Raw genomic sequence first — 20901 nt, 5'->3', positions numbered from 1 at the left:
TTATTCCCATATTGATGTTCATACAGGATGCAGCACTCCTGCAAATCCATCTTCATGCATCATTCTATTGTAAACCATCCATCCATCCATTTTCCGTACCGCTTATCCACACTAGGGTCACGGGCGTGCTGGAGCCTATCCCATCTATCTTTGGGCGAGAGGCGGGGTACACCCTGAACTGGTCGCCAGCCAATTGCAGGGCACATACAGTGTAAACAAACAACCGTTTGCACTCACACTCACATTCACAACAAGTGGTTTTGTAAAAATATAAGCCAATGGCTTGATAATAGAACTAAATGTAATAATTAAAGTAGATTTGACGTAATCATGACCAGCAGCTGAATCTTTTGAGTTTTTAATTATGTCCATAATTTTCTTCTCTGTAGGAGGATTAAAGCTCTGAATCGAGGCATAGCAGCCTTTCAAAAATTCTAATGGCGACCCAGCAATAGGACTTACTTCCTCAGATAAGACTTTACCTTTTTTAGGACGTCAGGATGGTTATAATCATTCATGAGTAAGTACACTGCGTAGTACGTCGTTCCTTGCATGCTCGTACGTTCCTCGTACTTTAATAAGATAGTGACATAAATGTCATCAAAATCAATCATTCGACTAGCGCAGTGGTTCTCAAACTTTTTACAGCAAGTACTGCCTAAGAAATGACATAATGACAACATGAAAATACAGTAACATAGCGGGCCTAAGTGTTCAGGCTGAGGTTTTATTCCTGAAACTATACCTGTATTTATGATTGTAAGCTACTGCAACATTATACACAGTTCCAAACATTTACACTGTGCTTGAATATAGGAAAATCCACCCATTTCCTGAACAGCTTATCCTAACTAAGGTCACGGGCATGCTGGAGCCTATCCCGGCTGACTTCGGGCGAAAGGCAGACTACACCCTGAACTGGCCGCCAGTCAGTCACAGGGCAACACGGACAACCATTTGCACTCACATTCACACAGTCACTGAGCGGGAAACTGAACCCACGCTGGCTGCACCAAAGTCTGGCGAGTGTACCACTACACCGTCAGTGACCATAGGAAAATCCAAATGTCCTTAAATAATGATAAAATTTCAATGCAGTAAAATGAAACTAATATAAAAATAAAAGTCAAACTCCAATAAATGTTTAAATTAAATGCAAATGTACAGTACTGTACTTAAAAGTTGAATACAACTGTACTGTATTTGAAAAGTAAAAACTAAACACATTCCAAAACATGCATGCTCGGTTGATCGACAACTCAAAATTGCCCGTAGGTGTGAATGTGACTGCAAAAATGGTTGTTGCTCTATATGTGTTCTGTGATTGGCTGGCGACCAGTTCAGGGTGTACCCCGCCTCTCGCCCGAAGATAGCTGGCATAGACGCAAGCACGCCCGCGACCCTAGTGAGGACAAGCGCTATGGAAAATGGATGGATAGACAATCCGGATCTATATTTGTACTTGCTCTATCTTTCCACTAACTGTCCTTTTTTTTTTTTTTAACAGAGCTCGTCGACATAGCGCATGAAAAGACAGGTTTGTGTGTGTGTGTGTGTGTGTGTGTGTGTGTGCGCGCACGGATGTGCATGTAAGCCGCGTTCCCAGCCTGCATGTCCTTATTGGGACAAAAGGAGCGAGGCTGCTGCTTCTTTTTCGTCTTGTTTTTGGTCTTGTTCTTTTATTAATCATTAGCCATATTCATATTATTCTTCTAAATACTATTATTACTATGATTATTATTACTATTATTATTGCTATTTGGTTAACTTACTCTCTGAGGTGGCCGCCGTCTTCTTCTTGGAATTCTTGTCAGCCGCAGACTTTTCCGGAGGATCTGCAAACACAAAGGCCCTCAAACACTTCAACGTATATACACAATATGTTAGCAGATTTTTATTACAGTGGTACCAAGATTTACTAGTAAAAGTAATTGTTGTCGTCTTGAGTCAAGAGCAAAAATCTGATTTATGAGCACTAGGTGATGGAAGCGAACTTCACAAACAAGCAGCAGTTTGGCAGATGGCGAGCAAGTTTGCAAAAAAAAATAAAATGAAGAGAATTACACATCGCCTGACGAAGTAAGCTTAATGCTTACACACAATGCAAAACTCCATAGACAGGCTAACGAAACCAGCATTGATGCTGCCGTAGATACACCCCTTTAAGCAAGAGATATTTGAACACAAACGGTGCGGCAACACCATGTAGATAGACAATATTGGTCATTTTCATGTAATTTTATCAATAATGGTAAAGACATTATTAACTACAACAACTACAATAATGGTAGTTGTTGTGTCCCCCCCCCCCCCCCCCCCCCCCCCCCCTATTGCTTAATGAGCAGTTAGGATCACTTATGTAATCGTATCCACAGAGTTTTAAGGGCAACATGTAAATTGTGCAACTCATACGATGTATATGACGCTGTTAATGTCTTTACCGTTATGCACTTTTGTCTTTACTGGTAAGTTTATTTTAGTGGGCCACCGCCATTTGCTCTGTCAAAAATGTATATCATGGATACATTTTTAAAAATAGGACTTTAAGCATGGCTATTTCAGCATCAGAGATATTTAGTCATATAAAACCAAGGTGCCATAATAAAATACTGAATTTGATTTTTTTTCCCCCCAAGTATCTTGACCACTGTTGATCAAATTCCATGAAAATGACCCATATTACAATACTCTCAGGCATATATACTATATATATATATAAACAATTAATATTACTGCAGTTTAATCGCAACAGTCGTCTTCTTTGTGTGACACCCACAAATCTAAGCGTTTTCTGTCTGTTCGTATTATACTGCCCCTTGGTGGCCAAGGCACGCACACACACGAAGGAAGCCCATTGGATGAATTTTTTAATCACAAGGCCAAACCTGTTTCATTCTTCACATTCTACTGAATTATGTCAATCCAGTGCAATCCATCCATCCATTCTCTGAGCCGCTTCTCCTCACTAGGGTCGCGGGCGTGCTGGAGCCTATCCCAGCTGTCATCGGGCAGGAGGCGGGGTACACCCTGAACTGGTTGCCAGCCAATCGCAAGGCACATCGAAACAAACAACCATTCGCACTCACAGTCATGCCTACGGGCAATTTAGAGTCTCCAATTAATGCATGTTTTTGGGATGTGGGAGGAAACCGGAGTGCCCGGAGAAAACCCACGCAGGCACGGGGAGAACATGCAAACTCCACACAGGCGGGGACGGGGATTGAACCCCGCACCTCAGAACTGTGAGGCTGACGCTCTAACCAGTCGGCCACCGTGCCGCCAGTGCAATCCAGTAAAGTGTTATTTTTCTGATTAAAAAGCACATTAGAAAACATGAGAGTGTTTTTATTTTGGGTGTGGCTGGAACAGATTTCCATTCATTTCAAATTATCGTGATTTGTGATACAAATGCTTTGCGTTACGAGCGTCGATCGTCTCGTAAATCACGGCACCACTGCATTATGTAATGATTATAATACTACTTACCATCCACCAGAACCAAACAAGAACATTCGGCCCGGCCTGCCGAGTTCTCCACTTTGCATTTGTACTCGCCTTCGTCCTCGGGCAAAGCTTTGTCGATGCTCAGCGAGCACACGCCATCTGACACACATACACATGTACGCACGCACCAAAGCAGCAAAAACAAACACAGCGAAGAAAAATAACCATCATTAATAATAAAGATAACAATAACGATAATAATTATGGACGCACCGATAGCACTCTTCTCAGACGGCGTTTGAGTACTTGTACTTACATTTTAGTACTCGCCTATACCGAGTACCAATACTTTATAATGCCATTATATATTGCAATTGTGATAAAATGTGTTTTATTTTAATCCAATATTGTTGAAGAACCTTTCTTGAATATTATAAAGTAACAACTACTCATTATTGACAGTTGAGGCTGTAACTCAAGGTATTCCAGTTATGTGCTGTCTCCGTCGTAACACTAGAGGGCACTATGTAAAATGAGGATCACTGTGCACACCTCGCAGCTCTGCCTGGCAACAAGAACAGAATAAATCCCATGTCACAGAAAAAAAAACAACAACAACAAAATGAATCATTGCAACTGTGTGATTGTATAGTGTGTCCAACAGAAATGTTAATTGCTCAGTAATCTGTTTTACGCGCAAGCAGCCGTTACGTGCTTGCCAATGCAAACCAGCATTCATTACACCACCAAATGGGCGGAAAATAACAACGTAGAAACAAAATACAACGAAACTGACACAAAGATGCATGGAATTACCTGTCACGCAGATTAATCTTCACAACACATAAACAACTGCAAAGTACTTACCCTGAAAAAGCGTCACTATAAAGGCAACTAACGATTATTTTAATAACTGATTAATCTATCGATTTTTTTCATTGATTGAATTTCCATCCCTTTATTATAAAACAAGGGATTATTTCAAATTGACAGTGCAGAAAATGCACAAAGATATATTGATTATAAATCAGTTAATGGTTTGGTCCGTAACATGTGACAGAAAATCGGCAAAAATGTTGATCATTGTTTTCCAAGGTAAAAGCAGATGTTGGAAGGTCTTATTTTGATTCAACACAAGGTAATCATTCTGCTTTCACGGAGGACAACAGAAATCTGAGAATATTTGCTGTGGAGAGGCTGAAATCAGCGGATTTGTACAATTTTAAGTTAACAAGTTCCACAGGTGTCAAACTCAAGGCCCTGGGGGCCAGATGTAGCCCACCACATCATTTTTTTTGTGGCCCGCAAAAGCAAATCATTTGCTTCAACTGCCATGATTCTTGAATTGTCATATGTAACAAATAATGTTGAGAGCTTGCAAGCATTTTTTTTTGTTACCGAACCCCTTTTTACAGTGACTGGAACAATATTTACTTAACTTCTGATTTCAAAACTAGTTATCTGTCAATGTGTTGTGTATATGGATTAATATGATGGGGGGATTAAAATGTATATGGTTTCACAGTCATGACCCTCTCAGGGAAACTGTGAGTACAATGAGGTCTGCGACAAAAATGAGTTTGACATCCCTACTCTAAATTATGAATCAATTAACAAAATAGATTAATTTGATCATCAATTCGTTGTCGATTTATCGTTGCACTTCTAAAGGCGACACAGATCACAGTCTGGGCTAATAAGATCTAACGGAATCTTGTGAGCAGATTACACCCTAACATTACCGGTACAACACACAAAAAGAATATGAACACCTTGTTATCAACTATTTTCAGACGATCAAAGAAATGCAACGCACAAATGCATGCTGAGCAGAGCGGGCACATTTTTATGACAGTATCGGTTCATCCCTAATAATATTTTTTTATGGAAGGATGGAAATGTTTTGCTTGCGGCAGTAGTCAATCAAAGGGCAAGATGGACACTGATTTTCACTGAGACCGAATGGAAAGAATTCATCATTTGTTTACGTCGTACACGTCACTTTTTCACAAACAAAACCATGTTAGATTGCTCTCTTTTCGTATTGGTCGCAAGAGTGCAAACAGAAATGTTTCTTCGAACGGACTCGCGAATGAAACACAACATAGACATTGTTGTAGTTATTATTTTTGTTATTAACATTATTATTATTATTATTATCATATTGCATCCCCTATTGCTATTGCTCATACTAATTGTATAGTTTTAGTGATTTTTATTTCTGGGCAGGAAAATGAATGCATCCCACACCGATGTATGTACCACCACAAATGTTACAAGATGAGAGAAAAAATGGTGTGGATTCGGTATTACCACGGCGATGCATTTCCCTAAAATTACGGCGAAACTCCCATTGGAAATGGATGGGGCGCCATCCCAGTCATGCGAGAAGCAAGAGATTTTGGTGTCAATCGTTTTTTTTAAAATGAGTCAATTGAAAGATGAAGAGGAATTTCAGACAAAATCCGATTTTCAATGAGTGTGTAATGCATTTGTTTGGCGTACGGAATTGCCACCAGAGTGGAGAGACAGCAGAAAAACATCTGAAGATTTTCTAACTGGTTACCCTGGCCACACAATTCCCTCCTGCTGCCTACGGCTCGGTATAATTGGGAACATAGCTATCTGCTTTCCCTCATAAAAAACCAAACACATACAATTTAGCTTGTAGCTTTTGTTCAACTTGAAGTGAAGGGAAGTCTATTAACTTTTTGCTCAGCCAGAATCAAAATGTTCACAATTGAACCTGCTCTAATTATATCAGTTTTGAACCGATATGAAAAATGAGCATTTCCGTGCTCCTGAGCCTCAGCATCCTCACAAAAGTCACTCAGAATTCATATCACAAACAGTTTAATCATGAGAGCCATTTGTTCGAGGTAAACTTTCTCAGCAAAACACATACAAAACATGCCAAATCAATCTGCTACCGTATATGTTAACATACCTACTGTTAGCATGTTAGCATTTTAGCAGTAGTCATTGAAAATAGTACCTGACCATAGGGCATAATATTAAACCCTTATCGAACCGTACCGACTGTTTCATCTTGAAACATACATTCCCAACATGGTCTTTTGGTGGCTCGGAGAGCATAAAAGAAGTCCGCAGGCTCAAGAGCATTCTCTATTTAGGCTCCAGTACTCTGGAATGCCCTACCCGCAAATATTAGTCGAAATGTTTAAATCCCGACGCAAGACTTATTTTCACACTTGTGCATCTACTTAAACCACATGAAGTATGCAAGTTGCCTCTCGTGAATAAAAACCACAGACATGTGGATTTTGGCCTGTTTTAATGCCGCTCCTCATCTCTCTTCTCCCTCCTCTCCTGCTTGGAGTGGGGGCGAGGCGGTGATGATCAAATCTGAGGCCGTAGCTGTATGAATTCTGCACCGACCGACCGCGACAAGCTCTGAGGTGGACCACTTCCCCGGAGGCGTCTACTGTGATGCTTCATCTCATTAAATGGACTCTCTTGCTATTTGAACTGATATTGTACAGTACCATACTATGTGTTACATGTTGCCCACTCGGCATCCATTGCTGCCTGATCATCCTGGAAGAGGGATCCCTCCATTTGTGCTCCCTACTCAAGGTTTCTTCTTTTTTTCCCAAATGGGGTTTGGAGTTTTGAACTTTGGAACTGCTTTCGTGTTATCTTGACATATGTTAGCATAACAACTGTTAGTGATGTAAAATTTTCAGACCTGGATTTGTGTTCTCTGTACTCAGGATGCTATTTTGCTCTATGTTAGCATAGCGACTGTTAGCATTTTAGCATTGTATATTTTAGGACATTGTAGGCACCCACAGGGATAAATGTAAAATGTCAATGGGCCTTAGCACAGAGTCTCCATTCCACATTATTAGCAGCAACAATAAACGGACATACATGCTAACTGCACAGTGTTCATTTCCTAACGATAACAATATTTGGATGATTTATAATTTTGCTGATGACGTTGGAATGACATCATTGGTGTCCATGTGCATGTGTGCGTGTGTGCGTGTTTGTATGAAGACTACTCTTTTGTATGCGTGTGTGTGTATATGTACTACGTGTGAGGTCATACAAAGGCTACTCTTGTGTGCGTCCACGTGAGTGTGTGTGTGAGTGCGAGTGTAGGTAAGGACTACTGTACTGAGCGTGTTCGCATGTGTATGTGTTTGTACAAAGGCTACTCTCCTGTATCTGTGCGTGTGTGTGTTGACCTTGGTTTTTGAGGACGATGAACTTGGAGGCTTTGATGAGTTTCCCATCGAGCGTCCAGCTTGCGTTGATGTCGCAGGCAGTGTCCAGTCGGCACTGCAGATGGCAGGCGCTGTCCGTCCAGAACCGTCATGTCGCTCAGCTTCTCAGTGAACCGGGGCATCTTGCCGCCGCCTTCCCCGCCGTCCTTCACAAAATTGTTGACCACCTTGCCGCGCTCTCCGTTCTTGTCCACGCCGCTCGTCTTCTTATTGTCGATGGCAGCGGCGTCGTTCTTCTTGGCAGGCGCCTCGGCCGGGGCAGCGGCCTTGTTTGCAACGCTGCCCTTCTTCCCCAGCACGGCGCGGAAGTCCATCTGCTGCGCTGCACCACTGGTCGCCTTGCGCTCATCCTCCGACTTGGTCTTGACCCCCTTCAAGTTGGCCTTAAAATCCATGGTGGTGAGGCGGCACCCTCTCCACCCTCACGCTCGCTCTGGTCCCGCTTGTCTCCTGGTGCCCCGAATGGATGTGGAGCTGCGACCCGCACCCCTCTGGTGCACCTCCTGACCTCCTCCTTCTTCTGCTCCCCGCTTGGCCTCCTGCTGCCACTCCTCTTTCTTCGAGCTCTTTGTCAAGTTCTTCCTCTAGTTAAACTAGTTCTTATTCAGGTGTTCCTTTTGCCCCTTGCTTGGCCTCCTGCCAATCTGGAGTGAGCCTCGTTCTCCTGCTGATAATTGTCCTTCTTCTCTGTGCTCTTCTTCTAATTCTTCTAGTTTTTCTGATAGTTCTGCAATTTTTTTTCCAGTTACTCCTTTTTTTCCTTCCTGCTTAGCTTCCTTCCACTGTGGAGTACTCGACCTCCAGCTGCTAATCCTTGTTCTTCTTCTTGTTCTTCTGCTTCTTCTAAATCCTCCTGTAGCTCTTTTTCTTCTGGTTATTGTTCAGGCTCCTGTGCTTGAGCTCCCCGCCAGGCCTCCTGCCACCGTGGAGTGACTCGCCACCTCCTCCTCCTCTTCCTCAGCGGATGGAGCGAGCAAGAGAATAAACAGCTGGGTTAAAGTCCCTGGCCTCGAAGAGAAGCACTGGCCCCCGCCCCCTGCAGCTGAGGGGTGGCGGGGAGAGTGGGCGGGGGGTTATGAGGCTGGGTGGCGGAGGACTAGTGGGGGGTGGGGGGGTCTTACATCACATCAAGTGAGCGCTGTGGCCAAATAAGGTCATGGAGCCTGAAGATCAGCGGAGACGACTCGCCATCGCGGGTTCCCATGGAACGTCGCACCGGGCAGGAAGTGCTCCTCGTCATCTCCGTCAATCAAAGTGACATTGATTGATTGACACCCAGACAAGAAGTGTTGTTGAGGCACACCTGGGATGGGGGGGGGTGAGAGAAGCCTTGGTCCTGGTTCATGACTTGGCCGGCTGGCGAGGGGCAAACAGGAAGAGATGAGCTGATGGCAGGATTAGAGAAGCTTTGGGGAATTTCAACATGCAGGATGGACCACGAGAGGGATGGCGTAGAGTGGGGTGGGGTGTGGTGGGGTGAGGTGGTGGGGCAGGGGGTGAATAAAATGATGGTGGGGGAGGTGCAGGATGGAAAAATGAGCCAGGACATGAAAACAAGAAAAATGCTGGCTAGTATACGAATTATGTATGAGAAGTAGTAGTCGTGGTGATGTCGATGGTAATAGCTTTATTCATACTTTATATATACTGTGCAGTTCTACTGCTTAGACCATAATTCTATTCATTAACCACCATTTGCATTACTACTTAAATATCTAATTTTGTAAATATCTTCTATTTTATATTTTTTTTACAGATGCAATTTTTTATACTTTACACAAATGTTCTGGAGATGGAGCTTCTTTCAATCTCATAGTTTATGTGTACAGTGACAATAAAGGGCATTTGTTTCTATTCTATGATGCAGCACCTTTAAAAGCACGTTGAGAAAGCAATTTGGCAAACAGAAAAATATTCAGAAAACAAAATGAGATAACAATTGTAACATGAAACGTAAAACTAATAAAATAACAAATAAAATCTTATTACAATATAAATAAAGTAACGATTGAGAAAGCGAGGCAATCCAAGAACCCAAAAGACCCAATTGATAATAATTAGTGGTAGCAGTATTGGCGGTAGTAGCAGAGGGAAAAATAGAAGTGCTGCTACTACTACTACATCTACTACAACCACGACGACTAGTACCATTACTACTGTTGCTACAACTATGACTACTACTACCATCACCACTACGAGTCGTAGTCGACTACTATGATTACTACCACTTCTGCTACTACAACTCCGACGACCACCACTATTACTACCCCTACTACCAATGGTTCTACGATTTCTACTACTTCAACTACTACTATTACTACTGCTGCCATGACTACATCTATTACTACCACCACTACTACCTCAACTATTCCTACTTTAGTACTACAACAATGAGTCATAGTTGTAGTGTACGACAACTACTAGTACCATTACGACTGCTGCTACGACCACGACTACTACTACTGGTACGACTACTACTACTTTTACTGTCACTACTACCAGTACTGTAAATACTTACACTTACAATTTACAAAGTATACAATCCGACTACAATGCCAGTATTGTTACGGAAGTATCCTGTCGCTGTATTGCAACTTTTCTGACTCAAGGAAGCAGCTGATTGGCCAAGAGGGTTCCTCGCATCCAATCAACTGTTAAAAGCAGCAGCCAATCCCAGAAGAGCACACGCACGCAAACACAATTCAGTCGTCCTCACGTGCACTTACACAGACGTGCACCGCTGCCATTAAACATTCACCCAAACGGAACATCCTATTAAACACGTGCATACACACACACACACACACACACACACACACACATACACACGCACACACACACATACACGCACACAACACACACACACTCATGTCTGTGTCAGATCTGGTAGCGAAAAGGAAATCCAAACTCCTTATATGGTCAAGACCAGCCAGGACACACACACACACACACACACATACACACACGTAAGTATGTGTGCAGGAAATGAGCTAAAAAAAAACATTGGAAATATGCTATACTGGAAGATGGCTATGAAACAAGTGGTAAAAATAGTAATAAACACATAATAAGCTCATAAACAAATAATATGATGTATGCATGATTATGTGTTGACTTAGGGGGGTGCATAGGGGGGAGAGGGTATTTCCTGTTTCTGGACAATTTTCCAAATAAAGTTGTGCTTGATGATTTTGTGCTGATCTGCGATTGGCCGAGCAGGATGTCGGGGGCGTACACATGATTGTCAAGCATGCTAACTTAGTGCTGCCCCCACAGCACCAAAGTGGTACTGCAAGAGTATTATTACGAGTAGTAGTTGTAGAATTTTCTAAATTTCCTCCCTGTCTTTACATTAGTTTAAAAGGCTTAACTGTTTTTCAATCTTGAAATGTAATCATATGTCTTGAAATGTCTTTGCTGTGTAAAAATAGCCTCGCTGTCTTTCAAATACTCTAAATGTCTTTAATTGACCCCACTGTGTCCCTTTCAAGTGTCTTCAGTGAGTCGTTGAATGTCTTCACTTTATTTATTTAAATGTCCTCACAAAGGAGGACATACAAAGACACGCACATTTGCAGTCCATGCCCTTCTTGGGTGGACTTCAGCTTTTTACTCTGTGTGTGTGTGTGTGTGTGTGAGCGGCATGTTTTGTCTTTATAAGGCTTCCAGCGCTCGCATTACTTTCATGCTCCTTGGTCTTGAGTGTGTACGTGTGCGCGTGCATGTGTGTGTGCAAGTGTGTGTGTGTGTGTGTGTGTGCGTGTCGGGCGCCGTCGTCTGGACGGTTTGACTACTGCAAGGTTCACATACACGTTACACACTATACAGTACACGATATATATATATATATACCGCATATAATTTTACTGTCATTGCACATCACAGGTACAAGGCAATGAAATTCAGATTGCATCCAACCGGAAATCCTTAAGCAGTGATTAAATGACTATGATACAATATAAGCATAGGATAATATACACGGCAATATACAATATATACATAGTATAATATACAGTCGTGCTAAAAAGTATCGGCACCCCTGGGTGCCAATATTTTAGCCATGACTGTATAAAAGGACACGTTCTGCTTTTTTTTCTTGACTGTCTGACATGAAATCAGACTAAACTTTTCCTGTTTTAGGTCAATTAGGATAAGCAGAATATTTCTATTTGCTAAATGCCAAAATAGTGAGAGGATATTTTTATACAAATATATATAATAGACTACAATCATGCTAAAAAAGATTGGCACACCAGGGTTGACAATATTTTTGATCACGACTTTACATTGTAATATACAGTAGATAGTGAGTACAAAAGGTATATATATTTATATATTGTACCAGGTATGTACAGGCTATAAACAGGCTATGACTATACTATGATTATGATATAATTAACCGTATGTACAAAAGTGCGCGGAAGAAAGTTGCAGTTGATGGTGCCGTGAAAAGCCCATTTAGTTCACTTTCTGGGGCTTTGGGGGATGTGGGGTTGCTGTGTGTTTGTGAAGGGGGCTGGGTGCAGCGCAGGGGAAGCGTTCAGTCGGGAGACAGCTGGAGGGAAAAAGCTGTTCCTGAACTTTGAGTGAGTTTTGTTCAGACGCTCCTGTAGCGTCTCCCAGAGGGCCAACAGTCTGTGCACTGGGTGGTCGGAGTCTTTTGTAATGCTTGATGTGCTCCTGAGACGGCACCTCCTGTAGATGGCATAGAGTGATGCTCCGGTGATGTGCTGGGTTGTTTCCGAGACAGACAGACATCCCTGTACCAAACCGTAATACAGTTGGTTAGGATGCTCTCAATGGTGTAACAGTAGAAGTTCCATGATGTCTGAAGAGGTGTTTTTTTTCCTTCAGAGTCCTTAAGTTGAACTGTTGCTGGTGAGACTTATTGACCAGGTTGGAGCCGTTGGGCTCCACTGTCGTACTGTTGATGTGAAAGGGTGGATGAGTGGACAGCCTTCCTCCTGAAGTCCACGATGAGTTCTTTGGTTTTATATATATTGAGCAGCAGGAGGCCGACTCATCGATGTTCTTGATGAGGCCAATCACTGTGGTGTCGCCCGCAAACTTGATAATGGCGCTGGAGTCATGTTCATGGTCTGCAGTCGTAAGTGAAGAGGGAGTAGAGGTGGTGGGCTTGTAGTCACCGATGTCCCGAGCATAGATATCTATGGAGCGTGGACTTCGAGAGCGAATTGGAGCGACGTGCAGAGTGGCCGCCATCTTGAAGAGGAATGCTCTCGCCCCTCTGCTCCATTCATTTCTGTTGCGACATTGAGCATAAGCACAATAAACCAAATCATAACTCGCTAAAGGTTTAAATGATTTTCATGTGGTTTGTTCTGTTCGAAATGTCAGACGTGGCTACGATGCAAAGAAAAAAAAAAACTGTGCCCTGAAAATGTTTTTCACTAAAATAATTGATCCCATTATAAATCTCTCTTGGTCCAATGCCATTCTACCCTTGTGTCCCACTTTTTCCTACTTCCAGTGGGGAAAATAACATCTACAATAATTCAACGACTTCTAAATCCAATGTCTCTTTCCTGTATTCAACATGTGCCTCCTAAGCAACTACTCCCACTACATTGCTTTATAATGTTAACCTCCTCTACGACATAATGTCAAAAATGTCTCGTGCCATAATTTCTCCAGCACTTTCTCCGAGTGACTCTATAAACCACCGCTGACACGAGAGGAGTTCACACTCGCTCGAAGCAAAACTTAAACACAATGACAATTCTTAAGTATATGTACGTCATATCCATCCAATTTCTGTACCGCTTTTCCTCACTAGGGTGGCGGGCATGCTGGAGCCTATCCAAGCTATCTTCGGGCGAGAGGCGGGGTACACCCGGAACTGTTCGCCGGTCAATTGCAGGGCACATATAAACAAACAGCTATTCACGCTCACATTTATACCTACGGTCTTCAATCAACCTACACCACACGTTTTTGGGATTTGGGAGGAAACTGGAGTACCCGGAGAAAACCCACGCAGGCATGGGGAGAACATGCAAACTCCAGACAGCAGGAGTTTGAACCCCGGTTTCAGAACTGTGAGGCAGATGTGCTAACCAGTCGGTCACCGTGCCGTACGTCATAGTTAGCCATATTAGCGTTTATTTCCATCCTTTCAGGGCAGGTGTCCTGCTTAATACCAACTACCAAATTACCTCAAGTGTGTCCTCACCAGATTCTGACCAGCCACTGATCATCAACCGACTCCGACATCAGCCAAACGACGTCCTTGTTTGCTTCAAGCAGTCTCCATTTTGTTCCCCACTGAAACAGACTTTCATCAATTTACAACGGCCGACTTGGTAAACGTTGATTCATAGGATCATTTTGCTCTCTTCTGGTCAGCTGTTCACTGTCTCCTCCTCAAGGGCCTTGCATTTGCTCACATTCTGCAATAAAAGACATTTTCTTTCATACAGACGCAGTCATCATGTTGAAGAAGCTCTCTGATTCGTTCATGACAACATATCAACACAGTCGGGCCCCTCCTCCGTTGCTTAGTCTCTGTCAATTTCGCGGGTGATCTTCCAGTTGGATAGTCTTCCTTGGCATGGCCATGACGAAGGTGGTGAACGACTGGCCGCTGTAAGAAAATATGAGATTGGACACACTGAGTTTTCAATTGTCAATAAAGTCAATTTAGCAGTAGCGTGACCTCCCGTAGCCACCTACCGAGCAAAGGGTGTTTCTGTCTAATCCATACCTTCAAATCTCTTCATGACATCCGATTGCCTTCTAACTTGTTCAAACAAAACCCCCAATGTTAAGATATAGTCAACATTTGTTCTTAACCTTCTGCCTACGGCCGTAAATCTTCTGCAACCTCAATCTCTTCCGATCAATCATCTGCTCCCCCTATTGTAAACTCGCAAAAGTGCCCTGTCGTAAACTTGGCCCCCCAGCCGGGACCCTTGCGTCCTGTCATAAACATTTACAATGGTCATTTCCCTGCTAATTCAGGGCCTCTGTGACATAGAAATAATTCTCCTAAGGTTCTCCTGTTTGCTATAAACTCAAGAGTAGTATTAACTAGTACCTATTAATTCATATAGAGTGCTCTACTATTAACCTTCCTGAATGTATTATTACCTAATGCCACACATGATCAATGCCTCGAATGAGCCTCCCCATCCGCTATTGTCCAACTCTTCTAAATCACTACTGCTTAGACTTTACCATCCTCTCGTCAATATTCAATAGCTTCAAGCCTCTGTTGCCCTAATTTACCTCAAACCTCCCCGAGAAAATAATTATGCCTACGAAAGATTCCCTTTCTTTAACCCAGATCGTACTCCTCCACTTTGTTCAACAGAAGACCTCTCAATTTACGATTTGCTCTTCCATTAACTGTTCAAATAGATTGTAACAAGGCACTAAATCTATATGCCTGGGATTAACGTATTCTCCAAATGGATCCTCGTATCAGAATCCAAAAACCTCTGGAATAATGTTCACGCAAAATAGAATACAACTGTACAATGTTTTTTTTTTTTTTTTTTTTTTTCCCCGCTTTACTGACTGGGGTGTGCATTGTGCAAAACAACATCGGTTTGGCTAGGGACCCCCGAGCAGCCGCGAGAGAATTCAAGATCAACGAATCCATCCGAGTTTTAGCGGTAAAAAAAAAGAAAAACAAAACGCGGAAACAAGGCGAGGCCAACTCGGGCAATGGATTAATGAGCAAAGAATAACTCGGGGCTTGCCATCATTCCGGGAGGCTCGACAAACCGCTGGACATCCGTGTAAACAGGGCGTTCAAAGTGAAGTTGCGAGCGGCGTGGAAGCGATGGATGACAGATGGCGAACACAGCTTTACTAAGACTAGGAGGCAGCGTCGGCCGCGTTACGCCACAATTTGTGAATGGATTGTGGATGCTTGGGCTAACGTGTCTGCTTGCACTGTTGTTCGAGCTTTCGCACGGCAACGAGACTGATTCGAACCTGGCGTGTTTGATGGAGAACTCGCCCAGCTGTTCATTTTGGATACAGAACACGAGGACTTTGATGGATTTGTGGATGAGGATTGATCAAAAAATAACGTGAATACATTGTTAAATACTTCAATAAAGTACAACCGAACTCAGTTTTGCTCCCGCTGCCTTTTTAAAAACATACGCTAGCATGCATGCTAGCGTATTTTTTAAGCTAGCGTATGTTTTACCATGCCTGCGCCCAATAATACGGTGCATCTTATGTACGTGTTAAATACAGAAATAGACCCCGTAACTGAGACTGCGTCTTTTAATATGGTGCGCCCTATGGTCATGAAAATACGGTACTCCACGTCATTTCCCCTGTACATAATTCAAATTAGGCGCCATCTCATGGTGTAGCTGAATCCCTCTCTTCCTTCCTAACTAACCAGAAAGTCGCAATGTTAATCAGCAGATGTTCCCTTATTTCTCCTATTTAAATTAGCGGCACTGGAAACCAGCAAAATAACGACATACCATACTAACACCTCCCTCCATTTTATTAAAATGGGAAGAAATTAATTTACGATACTAATTTAATACCCTATTTCTGCTTACATTGTCAAAGTGTGTCCATTGATTTATTTTCTTAAAACGTTTTGCCACAAACAGGAACTTCTATATATATAAAGATTTACTATAATTATCGGATCTCTCTTTATCCCCAATTTTCATGAAGCACGGACTGGTCGTCATCCTAATTGAATCACGGCGGTGCTTCGACATTTCAACTCATTACTCCACTTTAATACACTTTATACAATTCTTGACGCACAAGTTCATACTTATTCTACTCTTGTACAATGCACTTTGGAAGGAGTTAATGAATTCCTCACGATCGTTTATCTCAACTGCTCTCTAAACATCCCATCCATCCATTTTCCGAGCCGCTTCTCCTCACTAGGGTCGCGTGCGTGCTGGAGCCTATCCCAGCTGTCATCGGGCAGGAGGCGGGGTACACCCTGAACTGGTTGCCAGCCAATCGCAGGGCACATAGGAACAAACACCCATTCGCACTCACAGTCATGCCTACGGGCAATTTAGAGTCTCCAATTCATGCATGTTTTTGGGATGTGGGAGGAAACCGGAGTGCCCGGGGAAAACCCACGCAGGCACGGGGAGAACATGCAAACTCCACACAGGCGGGGCCAGGGATTGAACCCGGGTCCTCAGAACTGTGAGGCTGACGCTCTAACCAGTCGCCCACCGTGCCGCCGCTCTCTAAACAATATATTTTAAATCCCCGAGCCAACTTACTTTACAATCTTAAAATAGGGGAAGTTTCTTCTCTTCTCCTTTGCTCCTCTACTAATTTCTCCCCAAATCACTTTCACGTCCTTCTCCTTTCCCCCGACTTTTATTCATCTCCTTTCATCCTGAATCTACACCTTATTACTGTTTGTCGTATTATAAAAACATCTTTCAATTTATCACTAACCTTTGTCCTTCGCAGTCCTATATGAGCCGAATATGAGACTTTCGTGTATTCTAACGCCATCCCCTTCGGCACCAGTGTTGCCTCAGTTACCTTGAAAAAGTAACTTTGTTACTTTACTGATGACTTGATATCAAAAGTAACTTAGTTAGAAAAAAGTAACTTTTTAGTTACTTTCAGTAGCTGCCAAGTGGCAAGAATATCACCCACAGAACAAAAAAAGCATTAGCTTAAGCCATTATTTGGTAATGTACGCCAAACAAGTTACAGAATGATGTCATCAACATGAACCAATAACTTAAATGTTAGTGAAGTTGAAGCCACATTAAATCAGCAACTTAGTGCAGACTTGACATCCCAACACAGTTACAGTAAGTAACTAAATGTAAACAAGCACACCATTGTCAGTACACTTCTCTAAAGACTCTTCACTGATAGATAGAAAGATGCCGATTGTGGTCTGTGAAGGCAACTGTGTGTGCGTGCGTGTACATAAACGTGAGATTGACACACACACAAACACACAGTATTGCTCCCACCAAAGTAATTTTGATACGAAGAGTGAGAAAACCTTTTTGCTCCCAGTGACAAGTTTAACCAGCTGTTTAACAAGCAAAGCTGTGGGTGATTGATGGGGGGGAGAAGCACTTACGACGTGAGCGGTCTCGGTTAAATGCTTCTGCACAGCTGGACTGCTCTTTGTTCGAATCACCAACTACAAAGTGGAACTTTTTGAGAGACATTGATGATGCAAAAGTAACTATTGTTGGTTAGAAGAAGTAACTGTAGTCTAATTACTTTCCTGAGGAAAGTAACGCGTTACTTTGCTCGTTACTCAAAATGGTGTTTTTTTTTTTTTTGGCGGCATCACTGGTCGGCACTACGTAAAAGTAATTCTGTAACACTTAACTTTTGCCTTACGCATTCCCCCATTTCAGACCTTAAATAACTCCTTCACACCAAACAAATTCCCGTTGACACGCACTTTTAACTACTACCGTTCCAACGGTTGAAAATATACTTAGTAATATCCTTGTGGTGCGGCACGGTGGATGACTGGTTAGAGCGTCTGCCTCACAGTTCTGAAGACCGGGGTTCAATTCCCGGCCCCGCCTGTGTGAAGTTTGCATGTTCTCCCCGTGCCTGCGTGGCTTTTCTCCGGGTACTCCGGTTTCCTTCCACATCCCAAAAACATGCACGCTAGGTTAATTGCCGACTCTAAATTGCCTGTAGGTGTGAATGTGAGTGCGAATGGTTGTTTGTTTGTATGTGCACTGCGATTGGCTGGCAACCAGTTCAGGGCATACCCCTCCTCCTGCCCGATGATAGCTGGGATTGGCTCCGACACACCCGCGACCCTAGTGAGGAGAAGCGGCTCAGAAAATGGATGGATGGATGGACAACATAACCTATTGGCTCACATAACCGATTGGCTCACTGAGTTGTTTCGAATAGGAAGCTACTCCCCTTTACCTATAGTTGGTGTCACTTTTGTCCACAAAGTGGCTCTCTGTCCATGAATCAACCGTATGCCCAATGGCGCACACCGAGACTGGTTTTGAACCAGCAAATGGTGATGTTATCGTGATATTACCATGGCAGTCCCCGTTTTATGGCTCGCTTCCTAGCTTACCTAAAGGACGTATTGTCCTGTAAGCAGCAGAGGGGGGAGAACCTTCTGGGTAAGCAAACGGTCACAAGAATTGCCCTTTGTTAGTTGAAGCAATCTCTCTCTTACAGTACATGCTGTGCTTACTATGCTGTACTGTGAAAATGTCAAAATAAGATACTATTAAAAATACACCACACGCACTGACACACTTGAAATGAGTGTGCTTTTGTTTTCAGTGCTCATGCGCACCTGCGCACCACTTTTTTATATATATATATAGTCCCCTCCAAAAGTGTTGGAAGGTAAGGTCAATTCCTTTGTTTTTGTTGTATACTGAAGACATTTGGGTTTCAGATCAAAAGATGAATATGAGACAAAAGTTCAGAATTCCAGCTTGTATTTCATAGTATTTACATCTAGATGTTTTAAACAACTCAGGACAGAGCACCTTTTGTGGAGCGTTGGTAGAGCGTTTGGTACTTCACACAGTTCTAGAGATCTATTGAAGATCTGTGTGAAGACTGGAGGGAGCTGGTGCGCGCAGATTTTGAGGCAGGATTGGGACACAAGGTCTGGGCCCGCCGCTTTGTTTGTTTGTTTTTTGTTTTTTTTTGGTCCTGTTCGGCTGTTAGGTCAAGCAAAAATTATGTATCCCTTTTATGCCAGAACACTTTTACTGAGTCACAGTGGAGTCTTTAAGATGGCGCTGTGGTTTCGTAGTATTATAATGGATATTTATTTTTATTTTACTATTATTTATTATTTGTTTACTATTAAACAAGATGAGAAAATAACAAGGACACATTATATATCAGTGTTGTATGCGGCAGTAGTGGTACACCCTGTGAGGGAAGGACAGGACAAGATAAAACAGGACAAGGACAGGAGAGGAAGCATGCAGAACAAGTGTTGTCAACCCGGCTGTACAACTGAAGTTTGGTGGGAGTGGCTATGTAAATATGATTATGTAATATATAATATTATTTGTCGCAATGAGTGGCCCCACACACAGCGAAAAAGTCCCAGGGGTGTGTGCCTGCGGACACATGTAAGTGAATTGACACCGTTTCCCATGCACAATGACTAACAGAAGTGTCCTGCACCGCGGAGGCTGAGGACCCCACCCAATCAATCGAGAGGCGGGGTCGGGCCCAGGAGTCTACCCGAGAGCAGACCAGCGGATGGGAGATGTCCCACACCGAGGGACCCAGGGCAGTCCACCGGCCCCACCGAGGTGCCCTGACAACTGGCCACCCGGAGGAGGCTACAGGGACCCAATGCCACCCCCCGCCACCGCCCCACATGCCCCATGTGCCCCACCACCCCCACCCCTCCCGCAAACTGTAAACTATTTTTCCATCTTTTCTGCATCATTTGTCTTTGTAATGTTAATTTATTTTGTCATCTGATTTCTAGCGCAATTGTACACAGCTCTGTCCCCACTTCGATAGGTGTCCCCTTTAACCCGGCGAAGTTGCTGAAGTTTGGCAGTAAACCACGGCTTGTTGTCATTGAACGTGCGAAATGTCTTTGCTGCTACATACACATGCTAGGGTGAGTCTTGTAAAAAAAAAAAATAAATCATACACTAGATTTCTTGCACTACGCCGGACTACTTTAATCCATGAATAGTTGACTTTCCCCAAAGTGTCTCACTTGTGTGCATCTACGGAGCCAATGCCGTTCCGCCTGCGGCTCGCTGGTTTCGTCAGCGGCGCGGCAGGTGTTACCACAGCAATGACAATTTATCGAGTCCGGAAAAAAAGTCTCTGCAGTATTTATGGAACGATAACCTGCCCTACTCTCCCTCTGATTGGCTACAGTCACCAAAACAGGACTCCTACTTTTACTGGATAATGATTCGCTGAAGCACTTCAGTAACACACACACACACACACACACACACACACACATTGGGAAGCAATGCTCTGCATTTGTAGACGCAGAGTCACCATGCTTAAGGTGTCCTTGCTTATTTTTGTGTGTCTCAGACATGGGACACACACCAAACGAGATCCCTGCTAAAGAATGGAAAAAAATCTTGAAAAAAACTCGTTTTTGTTTCAGTAGCCTCAGTACTTACATTGTCACAGAATGAATATTCTGTGGATCTTGAAAGATCAGTCAAAATGCTCTAAATCTGCTGCCAGTCAATAAGTTAAC

The 20901-nt window shown here is 43.1% G+C and overlaps 1 protein-coding gene across 1 annotated transcript in view; it reads right to left on the bottom strand.

Moving 5' to 3' along the window:
- LOC133486541 (myosin light chain kinase, smooth muscle-like) overlaps nt 1-8741 on the bottom strand; it is a 32705-nt gene extending 23964 nt beyond the window's left edge. The window contains 4 exon segments of the mRNA XM_061791869.1: nt 1773-1835; nt 3487-3603; nt 7659-7761; nt 7763-8741. Coding sequence (XP_061647853.1) covers nt 1773-1835; nt 3487-3603; nt 7659-7761; nt 7763-8092 — 613 coding nt within the window. The 5' untranslated portion in view covers nt 8093-8741.
- Nucleotides 8742-20901: the final 12160 nt, after the last annotated feature.

The sequence above is a fragment of the Phyllopteryx taeniolatus genome, chromosome 12, assembly GCF_024500385.1.
Source record: "Phyllopteryx taeniolatus isolate TA_2022b chromosome 12, UOR_Ptae_1.2, whole genome shotgun sequence".
Taxonomy (NCBI): Eukaryota; Metazoa; Chordata; class Actinopteri; order Syngnathiformes; family Syngnathidae; genus Phyllopteryx; species Phyllopteryx taeniolatus.
This window is presented reverse-complemented; position numbering and strand designations above follow the sequence as displayed.